Source organism: Monocercomonoides exilis, assembly GCF_001643675.1.
Source record: "Monocercomonoides exilis strain PA203 chromosome Unknown scaffold33-1116896, whole genome shotgun sequence".
NCBI lineage: Eukaryota > Preaxostyla > Oxymonadida > Polymastigidae > Monocercomonoides > Monocercomonoides exilis.
This window is the reverse complement of record NW_027150578.1, coordinates 389,772-404,550: the sequence shown is the minus strand read 5'-3', so window position 1 is coordinate 404,550 and position 14,779 is coordinate 389,772. Positions and strand designations below refer to the sequence as shown.

The 14,779-nt window shown below is 32.1% G+C and overlaps 3 protein-coding genes across 3 annotated transcripts; 2 read left to right on the top strand and 1 right to left on the bottom strand.

Annotated features, from left to right (window-relative positions):
* Positions 1 to 51: 51 nt before the first annotated feature.
* On the bottom strand, positions 52 to 1,382 carry MONOS_333 (putative 60S ribosomal protein L5-2). The gene is made up of 2 exons (XM_067873322.1): positions 1,325 to 1,382; positions 52 to 1,245 (listed from the first exon to the last, which is right to left on the bottom strand). Exon 2 carries the CDS (start codon positions 1,221 to 1,223, stop codon positions 303 to 305), a length of 921 nt encoding a protein of 306 aa, XP_067724350.1. The 5' UTR covers positions 1,224 to 1,245; positions 1,325 to 1,382; the 3' UTR covers positions 52 to 302.
* Positions 1,383 to 2,735: 1,353 nt separating this feature from the next.
* Positions 2,736 to 6,313, top strand: MONOS_334 (uncharacterized protein). Its single transcript, XM_067873333.1, has 5 exons — positions 2,736 to 2,941; positions 3,145 to 3,563; positions 3,620 to 3,745; positions 3,973 to 4,165; positions 4,333 to 6,313. The coding sequence occupies exons 1-5, from the start codon at positions 2,773 to 2,775 to the stop codon at positions 6,039 to 6,041; spliced, it is 2,616 nt and encodes an 871-aa protein (XP_067724349.1). The 5' UTR covers positions 2,736 to 2,772; the 3' UTR covers positions 6,042 to 6,313.
* A 3,169-nt stretch (positions 6,314 to 9,482) lies between these two features.
* MONOS_335 (uncharacterized protein) lies at positions 9,483 to 10,016 on the top strand (the record flags this gene model as incomplete). Its single annotated transcript, XM_067873344.1, has 1 exon — positions 9,483 to 10,016. One exon carries the CDS (start codon positions 9,483 to 9,485, stop codon positions 10,014 to 10,016), a length of 534 nt encoding a protein of 177 aa, XP_067724348.1.
* Between the last annotated feature and the right edge of the window lie 4,763 nt (positions 10,017 to 14,779).

The following is a 14,779-nucleotide window of genomic DNA, read 5'->3' as shown; positions in this document are numbered from 1 at the left end:
ATTTATTAGAATATTCAAATTTTGGATTGAAATTCATAAATGAATTTTCCCTCATAACTTTTAAGCACAGTTTTGTTATCAAAATGAAAACGTTTCACAAAATTGTATTTAAAACAAATAAAGGAATAACATTGAAAACTTTGTAATTTTTAACTATAAAGCGAAATGATGAAAAGGAAATGCTAAACAGCGCATAAATTATACTGTTTCAACAACAGCAAAAACTTCAATTATTCTATATGCTCACCTTTTCATCGAGAGATTTTTTGAGAATGTTCCCATCCATTTTTTACCCCCTATTTTTACATGTCAAGAAGAGCAGCATTGACAGACTTTTGCTTTCTCTTGATGTTGGCCAACTTTTGTCTGAATCTTTGTCTTCTCAACTTCAACGGCCATTTCTTCATTTGCCCTCCTGGGAACAATGGTCCTTTCTTTTCTGGAACTTTTTTCTCGGTTGGTTTGAATGATGGATCGGCTCTGATTGCTGCATGAGCGGACTTGTACATTGCTTCAACTTTATCAGCTGTAATTCCAGCCTTAATGTATTGCGAGAAGTGGCTCTTGTATGCTCTTTCATCTTCTTTCTTCAGATCCTTCATGTATTTGGACACATGAATTCCAAAGATGTGCTCACGAAGAACTGCTGCATCAAGCTTCTTTGTTTTGGAGTTGTACCCAACAAGACGCTTGTCGTTGTGTGGAATGTTCATGCCACCATCAGTTGCTCCTTTCATAACTGCAAATACTTTTGATCCAGTTGTTGTTCTGTGAAGACCAACGTCGAGGAAGGCCTTGAACGGACGTGGTCCTTTTGCATTTGGAACAACTGGCTTTGATTCTCCGGTCGCTTCTTTCACACCTGGATACAATTTATCAAGGTGCAATTTTGCCAACAAGCGGCGTGCAAGAAGAAGACCAGTTGCATAGCATGCAGCATAATTTGTGAGACCAACCTTGATGCCATATCTCTTGAGCTCGTGAGAGTAAGCACTGCACATGCAACTATCCCCGTACACATGAGCCATAACGATTTGGCAGATAACATCACGATTTGTGATACGAACAACAAGTCTGTGCTTGGGGTTGTTGATGGTGCGCTGATCCTGAATAATAAGTGCCTTTCTAGCCGTATAATCAGTTTTACCCTCACGTCTACGACGATATTTTACTTGATAGCGACGATAGTAGGCTTTATCTTTTTGAATCTTGTGAAGCGGCATTTCTCTCGATATTTCAGACTCGCTATTTGTATATCATTTAAATAAAAGATATAATTTATAAAAGCTTTCAAGAATTGAAAAGATCATTGTTAAAAGCTAACCTTTATAGCGTTAGAATAAAAAAATTCTCGCAAAGCAAGATCTGGACTATACTTCAAATGTTCTTAAAGATCATTTAAATTTTATTTGAGTTTTTGGAAAGAAAGAAGGTTTCAAAGTACTTTTCTTTTAAATAACAAAAACAATGATAAATAAAATTGATGGAAAGCGCTTCCGACAAGAATCTGATATTCCTATTGTTTTTGATTTTCATGAAGAAAATAATGTATGTTTTGTTCAATTTTCAAGAATTCATTTTCATTACTATTTAGAAATGTATTAAAAAAAGTGGTGATGACAATGCTCCATTTAGATATTATCATGAAGTTTGTAAAGAGCCTGAGGTACCTTATTTAAATTCGCAAGCATTGGAAAGTCCGATTGTCAATGAATCGAGTAATTCCGAAGAGGAATGTTTAAAGTCATTATGCAATGTTATCTCAAAGGGTATATATTGTGTATTTATTTTTTGTTTGAATTATTTATTTTTGCATTATTTAAAGGAGAATCATTCGTTGTTTCAGCTTTTCCATCATTCAAATTCAATGAAGCTATTATTCACATTTTTAAGTTAATATCTCCTTCTGAAAAATACGCTTATTATATCACGGCCAGTTCATCTGTTGCTTTTCAAATTTATGATGATTTATCCAAAATTATTCCAGAATTGGGGCTCATCACCAGCGAGAAAACAATTAGAAATAATTCGCATTGCATCATCATAACTGCATCAATGATGCTGAAGAAAATTGCTTCGGATCATTGGTCATCGGTTGAAGTTGCGTGGGTTCTTTTTGATAAATCATTTTTTGATCCAAACTTGGACTTTCTTGATGTGGAAGAATCTGTGCATTGGGATGAAATCGTATTATTATTATCATTGTGTTCCTCGTTTGGCTTTTTTATGCCGATTTGCACAGATTCAAAAGAAATTGCCGAATGGATTGTTAATGTTACAGAACGAATTTGTCATTACATTGTAACAGATTGTGCGCCTATTTTATTAAATCATTACATACATAGCATTGGTTTGCACATATTTTTTTTTTAATTTTTAGTATCTGAATTTCAATGCTTTTTTTTTTTTTTTTGTTAATGCTGTTTGGATGATTAATATTCTTTTTGTAAAAATATAAACAAACTAATATGCAATGATACAACAGGTTCTTGCGGTGCTTATCTAATTTTCGATGAGAAGAAAAGATTTTACTTGGACATATTTCATAAAGTTATGAAACTTATGGAAAGTGGTTCAAGAAAATCTTTTGGAAGGAGCAGTTTGAATGAAATGTCTCAAAATATAAAAGAAGAAAAACATGCGGCAGATGATCGAAACGAACAAATATATTTACAAAAAACAGACAAAAATGGGGTATTTGAAGAAAATTTTCATGAAAATTACAGAAATGGAGAAAAAGATGATATAAAGAAAATTAAAAAAAAGAAATTGATGAATGAGAGATTCAATGTAATGAATGACGAAGTTAACGTTGTGAAAATGCTAATGCGAAAGAAGATGATGCCTTGCATTATATTTTGTGCAAATTTTGATGAAGCTGAAAATACAGCGATTGCATTAGCAAAGTATTCTATTCAATCATCTCTAAATGAATCCAAAGGTTTGAATCAATTCGAGAATATTTGAGCAAGCACAATCATGAACTTTTATTTTCCAAACATTTATCTGAGGAAGTTTTCGTTTTAGAAAAAGAATAGCTTTGATTAATCTATCACTCCATCGATTTTTCATATTCGTGAAATATTCTTTATTTTTTTTTTTTTCAATTAACCTTTTGTTGATTGACCTATTGGATATATTAAGATTGCACATCTCAACGTTCTGATCTCCTTCGGAAGATTGCTGAGGATCAGCTGGCATCTCTTCTTGTGCGGCTGTCACCCGCTTTTCAGCAATATCCACAAGCAAAATTGGTGTCTTCTTTGCTGACGTGCGGCATTGGGCTGTGGCACGACAGCATGCATCCCAGTCTTCGATCGATTAGCGAAGAGTGCTTCTGCAACGGACTTGTGGACTTACTTGTAGCGACTCCGCAGTTTGCTGTGGGAAGGCCTTCTGTCGCTCAATCGGTTGTTATCAAGTTGGATGGGCTCGTTGGCAGAGGGAAAAAAGGCGAGATCTATGGAAAGGCAGTGAGGCATAAGAAGAAAATTTCAATGGCAAAAAGGGAAATTCTCAAAGATGAAAGCTGTGACAGAAATTGTGGCTATTTTAAGGATGACGTATGTTAAGAATTATTATTTAAATTGTTTCAGGATGTTTTTATTTGTATTTGCAGATGCTTCCGATTGTATATCAACATTTATGTGCTTGCGCTGGGAGACCAAGCATTGATGAATCAGGAACTGTAATCGTGCTTACAAGAAGGAGACTACAAATTGCATATTTTAAACAGATTGTATTAGTATGTTAAGCGAATAATTAAAAGTGTAAGTTCAAAATTAGATTGTCCATTCAAATTTTATAGAATTTTCGAAACAGTTATTTTCTTTTCATTACTTTTCTTTTCTTTTCTTTTCTTAAAGGTTATTTTCAAATATAAAGAATATTGCTTTTTATTTCATTGATTATGTGATTATTCATTTTTTGATAAATACCAAATGGTTTTGCTCTAATTATTAATATTTTCAGGGGCTTTCGCCGTGCATTCGTTTTACTCATCATTATTCATTTTCGTCTCTTCTTTTGTTGATTAGTTCTCTTAACAAAACTCGCGAATTTTGGAAAAAGAAGGGAATGTCAATGGAAAAAATGATTGATAATTTCTATTCACAAACATTTGCAATGTTCTTCAATACTCACAAAACTCCATATCATATTAAAGGTATGATGAATCTTTCATTACTAAATTCAGTTTTTGCAAAATATTTCTTTGTTTAATGTTAAAATATATTTTATTTTATTGTATTTTTATCTTTTTTTTCCAAAAAATTAAATCATAATTTATCCACATTTTCAAACTTTTATTTGTTTTGCAAATCTCACATTTAGCTTCAAAGCAATTACATTATAGACCAAACGCAACATACAGTGCTGGCGACACTGAAAATGCAGACAAATTTTCTGTTGTTGTTTTTCTCATATATCTTCGTCGACTATTGCTGAACTATACGATGAGATCTCAATCTTTACTACCTTATCTGAACTCGGGCCGACTTGTAAAAGTGTCGAAAGGACAGGATGATCTTGGGTGGGGCATTGTGATTGGGATAAGACAGGCTTCTGAGTTGGATTCAGAACAATTTGAAGATTTCAATCAAAAAAGAATGAACAGAAAAAAAAGAGCAAGGTTCTTTGGAAAGGTTACTGAAGAGAGAAATGAAAAGGAGAGACAGTTTGCCATAGGAAAGAAAGAAAGAAAGGGAAATGTAAAATGTAACACTGATTTAAAAATTAAAATGTTGAAGCAAAATCCATATATCCAGCATTTTATTAAAGACATCAGTCAGCATTTAAAGCATGTGCAAACAAAAGGGAATGTCACAAGCTATTTGAATTTTTATCAAAAATCAGCTTTTGAAAAAATGGATAATGAATTTTTTAATGAAGAGCATGTTTTTGACTGTGGCGATAACTGCAATAGCAACACCGACTATTGGCTTGTTGATGTTCTTATTCCATCGCAACAGATACAGAGAATATGTTTCCAAAGCAGTCAATCATCTGGAGTTCGGGAAAAAATAAACTATTCAAAAAGAAGCCACCGTTCTGTAATTATGTCTGACGTTGAGACAAAGTCTAAGTTATCAATGATTACCGTTTCTCACAAAGCAATTAAAGCTATTTCTCCAATACGACTTTTTGTTCCCGCAGATGTTTGGAATGAAAATGCTATCAGTTTTTTGCACTTAATGCTCACTGCTACCATAAAGCGCTTCGAATTAGGTGTGCCATTACTTGATCCACTGGAAGATATGGAAGTAGAAGATGTAGTGTACAGTCGGATTATCCAGCAGGTATTTTGCGTCGAGCGAACAATTTGTTCATGGAAGAATTTTAGCAATGGAAAAGTTCAATGTGTGTTGGAAAATTTCGAGAATCAAATCCTGTTAAAAAGTTCAAACAAAGGACAAGATGCTATTCTGTTGTACGGCTATAGCCAAAAGAAATTTTTTATTTTATATGCAATGCTGAAGGTGTTAAATATGCTTGGATATATTACAAGAGATATTCAATTGACCCTCAAAGGTAGATGTGCAGCTTGCATTACATCAATGAATCCCATTCTAATTTGTGAAATGATATTTGCAGGGAAATTTTTCGAGTGGAGCAATGAACAAATAATCATTACATTGTCAAGTTTGATATTTGCACAGCGAAAATTCCTGGAAATATACTACAATGCAATTGATAGCAAGCATTTTCCAGCGAAAATGAATTATTGTTGCGATGGGAAAAAAGAAGCTGCAAACAAAGCTGTTATTCTTTTGGTGTATAAAAGTTTCCTTCTATATTTTTCATCGGCTCGTTTAACAAATAAAGCTGATTCTAATTCTCAAATTAGCAAATTTTTGGAGTCATTCCTTTGTTTTAACAAGCCTGTAGATGTATGTGATGATATACTATTCAAAGGAAATAATGAAAAAGAAAGCAAAAGTCAAGCCCTTCAAAGTTATCTTCAAAAATGTCAGAAAATTAATCTGACAACAGATTGCCTTGAACGTGTTTTATGGGCAATTTCAGATCTCAATACTTTTTAGAGTAAAGTTACATTATACGAAAACAAATTTTTCCAAATTGAAGTATTAGCACATATCATATGTGATGAATTGAAAGCTTGGATCAATCGATTTATTTTCAATAAGGAATTGTTTTTTAAAAAAAGATATGAATATTATTGGTTTGTTGACATATTTTGAATTGATGGATATTTTGATGCTTAAATGTTATGCAATATTATTTTTTTCCAAATGAGCCTATTTTTCTTCTCTTCACAACATTGAACCTTTCAAAACTGAATCAACGAAACATATTCTCAGAATTCACTTGCCATTTTATAAACTAACTGGTGTATCAATAATATTAGAGATTAAGGTGAAATGTAACATGTTGGAACCCGATTTTTTCTGTGAAATAATATGAATAATCGACAATAATAATTGAAAGATACTTGAATGAAGAAAGAATTTATCATTATAAGAATAATATTTTTTTACATGAACTCACTTTTTGAAGAACATGGGTGACTATTATTGAAATCATATCTTTTTTCGGCGTGCTTATTTTTCAAAGATTGTTTGCCTTTCACAGATATTTTGTTTTCGAATGCTGAATTCATCACAGCTGTATGACAGACAAACGTTTTTGCTCAATTGAAGATGATGATGCTATTTGTGAGTCTTTTCATTTTTCAGTGATCTTTTTTTGATGTTCAAGTATAATTATCGAACCGAAATTTTTGAAAGAAAAAATATGATTCAAAAATAATCACCCACTTTAACAAATTTTTACAAATAATTTTCAAACATTAGATTAATTTGAGGTTATAGTTGATAAGACCGATACTCATTAAAAATAATTAAGTCAACATTTTTTGCATCAAATGTTATTTATTATATATTTTGGCAAAAGAACAACCTCAAAAATTCGGATCTGTTTCAATTTCAAATTTCAAAAATTAACAGAGAATTTTTTTTTTAAAAGGGATAATGATTATTAAAAACAATAGTTATCTGGAGGAAAAGAGGGAGATCTCTTCTTATTTTTCTATGTTTCATAATGAGAAAATTTGCTGGGATTTGTTTATGTTGCAAAATTTATCGGACAAAAAGATGGAGTGTGATAAGTGCGGATCAATTATGAATTTGATAAAAAACTCTGTTCAGGATAGAATTTTTAAGTGCCCTAATTATTAATCCAGAAAAGCCCTGTTCGGAGATACACATATGAAATATTCCAGATTGGGAATTCCAAAATTTTTGCTTTTGCTGCTCTTCATATTCATTCGATAAAAAAAATAAGCATATGCGCATGCTTCTTAATGTCAATAAAGATACAGTCTCATATTACATGAATTTATCACGACAAGTTCGAGTTTCTCAACTGTATAAAAAATTTTTACAGCTTGGAAAAGATGGACAGATCGTCGAAATCGATGAAATGCTGCTCAGACGAAGAAAGTATCACCGTGAAAAAAGAAAAAAGAAAATTTGGCTTTTTGGCATGGTCGAAAAAAAAACTGGAGGAGGACAAGGAAAATTCATCATCATAAGAGTAAAGAACAGAAAAAAAGAACAATTATCCATTAATAATGACAAACGTTACCCCAGGTTCTACAATTTTCTCCGACAAATGGAAGGCTTATGCATCATTGAAATCATTGGGATTATATCTTCACGCTGTATATCAGAAATACAGATCCAAAACTGAAAAAGGTTTGTGCACAAATACTATTGAAGCTGTTTGGAAAGAATTTCAGAAATTTCTCCCTTGATGTGGAATTCAAAAGAGACATACAGACGATACAATAGCAGAACTTAGATTAACAAAAAGAAAATCAATGGAATTATCAGAATTTGCGGAGAGCATGGTTTTTTATAAAGAAAGTGAAAATAAATAAATGGGAACTCCAATCGAATTTAGTGACATGGAATCCAAGAATCTGACGAAGATGATGATTCTCCTTTTACAGCAACAGAAGAAATATCATCTGAAAGATCTTCTGGAAGTGATAATATTGATGAAAAAGACAAGGTGCACATCCCCAGAACAGTTTTTTTTTTTTTTTTTTTTTTTTTTTTATGAAATACGCCCTTGCAAACGTTTTTTCAAAAATATCATATTTAACTTGAAAAAAAGAAAAAATTTTATTGAAATGGAGAGTTTTGTCTGTCCGATACAGTTTATATTATGTCCAAAACAACATTTTGCAAAAGTATTGCATCTGCTTTAAGAAATTTATATTATTAACGTTATTATGGAGAAAAGAGTTTGAATGCATTCCATAATAATTATTTATTTTGAGTTTTGAAAGCAAACACCATAAATGGAAATAACGAGTGAACGTGCAGAAAAAATTTGACTGGGGTGATTGGTTTTATTTTGCAATACGATGAATAAGGAAAGAAGTATGATAGAATTGTCAAAACTCAGGATGATAATTTATTATGATTTGTGATGAATAAGATATCATAATTCAAATAGCACAACGAAAAGTATCTCATTCAAATTTTTAATAGAAAAAAGTTGTATGAATTTGGAGATATTCAGAATTCAATAATTATTCAGGAAATAAGAAAAAGAAAAAGATACTTCGAACAATTTAGAAAAAGAAAGCTGATTAACATTGAAAGCAATCGCAAAAAAAGAATAATAACAATCTGTTTGGTTATTATTCTTCTGCCTTCTTTGTTCTTTGCACTATTCATTCTCTTCCTCCACTTCCACCTCCAAAACTCTCTTCTCCATCGCCTCTTTTCAACATCTCCTCTTTTCATCTTCCCAATCCAACTTCTTCTGCTTCATCTTCTCTTTCCACATCCTTCTCCACCTCATTCTTCTCCTTCCGTTCCTTCTCCTTCTCCTTCTTCTCTCTCCTCAATCACGTCAATCACCTCCCAGAATGTCATCTTATTTTGCCACAATTTCTGGTCTTTATCGGAGCTGCAGCTACAGCAAGTGCTTTTTCAAATTCAAAACAAGCTCCAAAACATGCAATTGCTTTAACAACAACAACAGCAATAGCAACAGTTCCAGCTACAATTTCAACCTAATTCTTAGACTTCCTCTTCAAACAACATCACTCCTATAATGAGCCCACCATCACATCCTTCTGATATTACTTCCACGCAAACACTTTCTCCATCAATGTTATCTGCATCACATTTTCAATTTGAACAACGAATTGCAAACCAATCTATTTTCTATCCATTGTCAACTCACTGAAATATTTTTCCATCAAACGAGGCAAATTCACCAATGGAAGCACAAAATCTATCCGTTTCTGATTCTCAACTCCATCCGCAGTCACATATTTGACATTGCAGCATCAGCAACTGAATGCATAAACCGAGGCAATTCGACAAAAGACAGAAACTCCTCAAATGTCTTAACTTCAAAATAGCAGTTTTTTAAATCACTGATTTCATTCACTTCTGCTTCTTCGCATTTGTCGGTAACATCTCCAGTCACAACATTCTCAAATGCTATTAAGTCTTTCGCACCTCACGATGCACCGATCTCTTAGCTATTTCCTTCGATTTCGAAATCTGTCGAACATGAAAACTTCGATTTTCGCATCTTTAGACGCTTGGCACGATTGTAATCTGGTGATGAGAGGTGCAGAAGCGGCTGCTGGATCTGTGGCTGTGGGTAATCCGAATGAAATGAAAGGCGTGAGGAGAAATCTGGAGAGCAAGAGCTGGAAGCGCATCGGCCAGAAGCGGAGGAGCGGCAAGTTGCGCGATATGAAGGAGGGTGTTCAGCATCTACTGGCGATGGAGCAGGAAACTCTGGATAAGGATATGAAAGACGGAGAGAAGGTGTTATTTACGGAGATCTGGAGCATCGCAACGAACGAATACTTCAGAAGGAATAAGATGAATTCGGAGAACGAAAGGAATAATTTGTTGGAGGGAGGAATAGGAGACGATGCTTTACTGACAAGACTGACTGAAGAAGAGGATAGCAGGAAGAAAATAGTTAAAACAAAAACGAAAGAGGTTGAAAACATATGACTTAAAAGAAGCATTAGATTCAAAAAATAACAAGCTGTGGAAACTCTGAAATGGATAATGAACGAAGGTGTTCGAATGATAAAGTCAGGAAAGGAGATTTAGATGCAGTGAGAAAAATATCAGGAGAAGTGAAGTGGAAGCACCAGGAGATTGAAGAGCGATGTGTGCAGAGAAGGTTGGAGCTGAAAAGAGATGAAAAAGAAAAAAAATATTGAGAAGATTTTGAGAGATGAAAAGAAGAGAATTTTTTAAAACAAGAAAAGCAAAATTTGATGAAGGAGAAGAAGATGCTTGCTAAGAAGCGGAAGTGGGAGGAGGCTGAGCAGAGTCGAATCCAATCTGAACAGAATGAAGAAGAAGCGCAAAGGCTACAGAACGAGAAGTTCGCAGAGATTCGCTTTAAGTTAAAGAAAGTGACAGCAACGAAGGAAGAGAAGAAACTACAGCTGCAGCTGAATGAGAAGAACTTGAGGTGCTGGGGATAAGAGTGGCATGGCTGAAAACGACTCAAAAATTGGGATGACATACTTGTCAATAGACGGACAGCCCATTTGGGTGTTAGTGGATGTGTAGAAGAGAGCAGAGGATGAAATGCAGAGGAAGAAGGAGAGAGATAAGGAAATGGAAATTGAGACAGAGACATACAGACAAACAAACAGAAAGAAAGAAAGAAAGAAAGAAGAGAGAAGAAAGAGAGAAGAGAGAGAGAGAGAGAGGATCAGTCAATCAAACAAGCAAACAAAGAACTTGATATAAATGAGGAGGAAGAAAATGAAAAGAAAGAAAAAACAAATGATGCGTATAAGACAAGTGAATCTTCTGACACTCCAACTATGCTTTTATCTTCTTTAAATTCTCAGTCAACTCTTCATCATATCACAATTTTTTCTGCAACACAATATGTTCCAATTCTTGATTCTATCAAGTGCAGCATACCACAAACAGCAAATGAACCAAATAAAAAGCCAATCAAGTCGATCTTTCCATCACAAGCAACAGTTCCTCATCTGTCAACATCAATTCCTCCATATCCTCCTCCTCAAAGTTCTGTGCCTGTTTCGACATCTTCTCCGGTTTCTCTTCCATTTAATTCTATTGTCTTAACACAAAACAATCAGCAATTGTCGTTTCGGTCTTCCTTACTCGCTGCTTCTGCTATTTTTTCTGCTCCTTCTTCAAATAAAATAAAACCTTTTATCAATTTTTGCTTCTGCTCATCAACTTACAGTTGCATTTGTCATGTACGAATTCAATTAATTTGAAGTAACCTCGCTACAGACAACTTGCAGCGTTCAATAAAGATTATTTAAAGATACAGAAATATATGAACAGATTGAATAAAATGAAAACAAACAGCATAGCTTCAATTTTCTTTACTTGATTTTTTTTAATTGTTTGAAGTGAAATAAAATATTTTAAATGATCTGACAATTGTTTTTGGATTAAAATCACTTTTTTTCTTTTGGTTTGATTGCTACAATTGAGTGTTTTCGTTTCATCTTCCATTGTTTAAAAACTAGTTTTACTCTCGAATTTTTGCATTTTTGGGTCATTGTTGTCTTGAATGTCGTCTTATAAATTATTGATTTTCGAAAAAGTCAAATTTAATTGTTCGATCATGCAAAAAAATAAAAAATAAATAAAAAGGTTAAAAATAAAAAACAAAACACTCGACATTGGTTTTGTCATTCAACCGACTTGCATCGCTTTATTCTTCCTTGTCGCAAATGCCTATACGAGACTTTCAAAACAGCTTTATATGTGCTCTGAATCAATAATTATTAATGTCCCTGAGAAATTGGATTTTGAGAATCTCCTGCATTTCGATAATTATTTTCTATGAACGCAAATGAAGTTTCTTTGAAAGTCATGCATATCAAATAAGTTTGCATTGATGAGGCGCATTTTAATGAAAATTGTCAGAATAATTCCTTTTGCAGTTATTGAGAAATCGATCTTGTCCGGTTTTTTGTTCAGTGAACGGTATTTTGTGTAATCTATAGGGTCAGATTTTTAATGGGACTTTTTCCTTAATTGGCACTTTTTTTGTTTTCGCATGCAAAATGTCGAGAAATGAGAAGTAGTTTTCAGCATTTTAAAAATCCTTTTTAACAAGTTTTATTCTATTTATTTGCAGTTTGTTTTTATATTTAAACTTATTACACATAGAGAAATTTCGTTTTTTTGTTAAATTTAAAAGGACTTTTTCTAGCTAACTGGGAATCGCTCAAGAAATTGGGGACATGTTTTATATTGCATTTGCTTCGAACTATTAATCTTTAAAATCTTTTTTTTTCACAAACACTTTTTTCTTGATTTTTTCGCATTTCAAATTTTCATCAGCATGCTAACGTAAAACTGTTTATTTCTTTATTAATATAATGAAATGAAAAAAATAAAAATATGATATGAAAAACATATTCTTTAATAATGAAGTGTTGTAAAAACAAAACATTACTTTTTTCTATTTATCTTTAGCGGACAAATTGCGCATACTTAAAATGTGCAATGATCAAGTTTTTGTAACAAAGTGAAGCTCTTGACAAATAGAAAAAAGTAATGTTTTGTTTTTACAACACTTCATTATTAAAGAATATGTTTTTCATATCATATTTTTATTTTTTTCATTTCATTATATTAATAAAGAAATAAACAGTTTTACGTTAGCATGCTGATGAAAATTTGAAATGCGAAAAAATCAAGAAAAAAGTGTTTGTGAAAAAAAAAGATTTTAAAGATTAATAGTTCGAAGCAAATGCAATATAAAACATGTCCCCAATTTCTTGAGCGATTCCCAGTTAGCTAGAAAAAGTCCTTTTAAATTTAACAAAAAAACGAAATTTCTCTATGTGTAATAAGTTTAAATATAAAAACAAACTGCAAATAAATAGAATAAAACTTGTTAAAAAGGATTTTTAAAATGCTGAAAACTACTTCTCATTTCTCGACATTTTGCATGCGAAAACAAAAAAAGTGCCAATTAAGGAAAAAGTCCCATTAAAAAGCTGACCCTAATATGGTCCTAAATATTATTTATAAAAAAATTTGATCTAGTTAAAAAAATAATTGTGAATAAAATCAATTTTAAGAATATTCACCATTATGAGTTTTCTATAATTCCAATCGCTTTATCCAACTTTCAAAGGCACGAATAATCATGTCTGAAGATTTTAAATGAAAAATATTTCTTATTTCTATTTATTCATCAAAAATAATTCAAAATAGAAAAACTTTCAATCGAAATCGATAAACTTTCAAACAAAGTCGAAAGTTCGAAATTTTTCTGATTTTCGAAAAATTGAAAAAAAATCAATGAAAGTCAAAAAAAATGTTTTTTGCAGAAATATAAACAAAACTTGTTGTTGCAATAATTTTTCATCGCTTTTTCAATATTTTCTTATGCTTCTTTTTGAACAATTGTGTAATTCAAATTGGAGAAGAATAATGATAAAATTAAAACTTATCTCAATTGAAAGCACGCTTTTTCTCATAAAATTTCCCAAAGAAAAATATAGTTTTTATAACCAATTTTGAAAAGAATGATGAGAACGGTGTTGGCTCTTTTATTATTTTTTTTTCAATGGTAAAATACCTATTTCTTTTTTAATGAAGCAAATTTCTACAGTTTTGTGAGGAGTTTATTTTTGAGTTTATTTTGGTTTGAGATCTTCTATATTTGCAGAAAAAACAAAACAAACATTGCCGATGATATTCACATAAACAAAATTACTGTGTTTTTTTTCAGTTGAATTAACTATAGCAAACATATGTTTTTTAATATTAAAAATTCGATTTTGATTGAAAGTTTTAAAATTTCGTTTTAAAATTTTTCGATTTTGAATAATTTTTGGTGTAATTCTTCAGAATAAGAAAAAATTTTCCCTTTCAGAGCCTGCTTTATGTAGCTGAAGAGGAAAAAATCACATGGCGCAACATCAGGAGAATAAGAAGGATGCGGAAGAATATTCAAATGATTCTCCTCAGCAATGATTTTAGACATTGTCCGTGTGTGCGGACGTGCATTTTCAAAATGAACAAAATAATCCACAGAAGAAACGGAAGAAAGTCCAATTTTTAATTTGATAAATAATCGTTATAATCGAATTTACGAAATATTCTGCATTCATTTTTGGTTTTTCTGGAAGAATATAAAGAAAAAACAACCCATGGACAGAAATGAAAATTGTGAACGTGGATTTCTTTTCTTAATAAGCGTTCTTTGCGGAGATTGACGCTTCAGCTTTCCTTTTCTCCATTTGCATTTGAAAATACATTTTTTGTTGAAAAAGGACTCATCTCCGAAAATCAGCCATTCAAAATTCATTTTCTGTTTGTCTTTCAATTTATCAAGGAATTGCATGCAAATTTGAACACAAAAATTTTTCTGATCCTCATTCAGGGAACATAGCATAACCTAATTTTGTGAGAATGGAAATCCCATTTCTCATGAAGAATCCTCACAATTGTTGTTTTCCAACCCTTAACTGCCACACCAATGCTCTGGAGCAAATGGGAGGATTGTCTTCCACTGCTTGTTGAATTTTCTTTTCTGACACTTCATTAGATGGCATGCCGTGATTATGGTGCCTCATGTCAATTCCTTCTAGCCTTTGAGTTCTAATGTTTCATGAATGAATCGCTCTGATATCCGGATATTTTTCACCATATGCAATTTGTAGTTTTTCATTAATATGTTAAGAATTCTTCCCGATCAAAGTGCAAAACTTTGCGACATCGAAAATTATTTGATAATTCATTTTTTA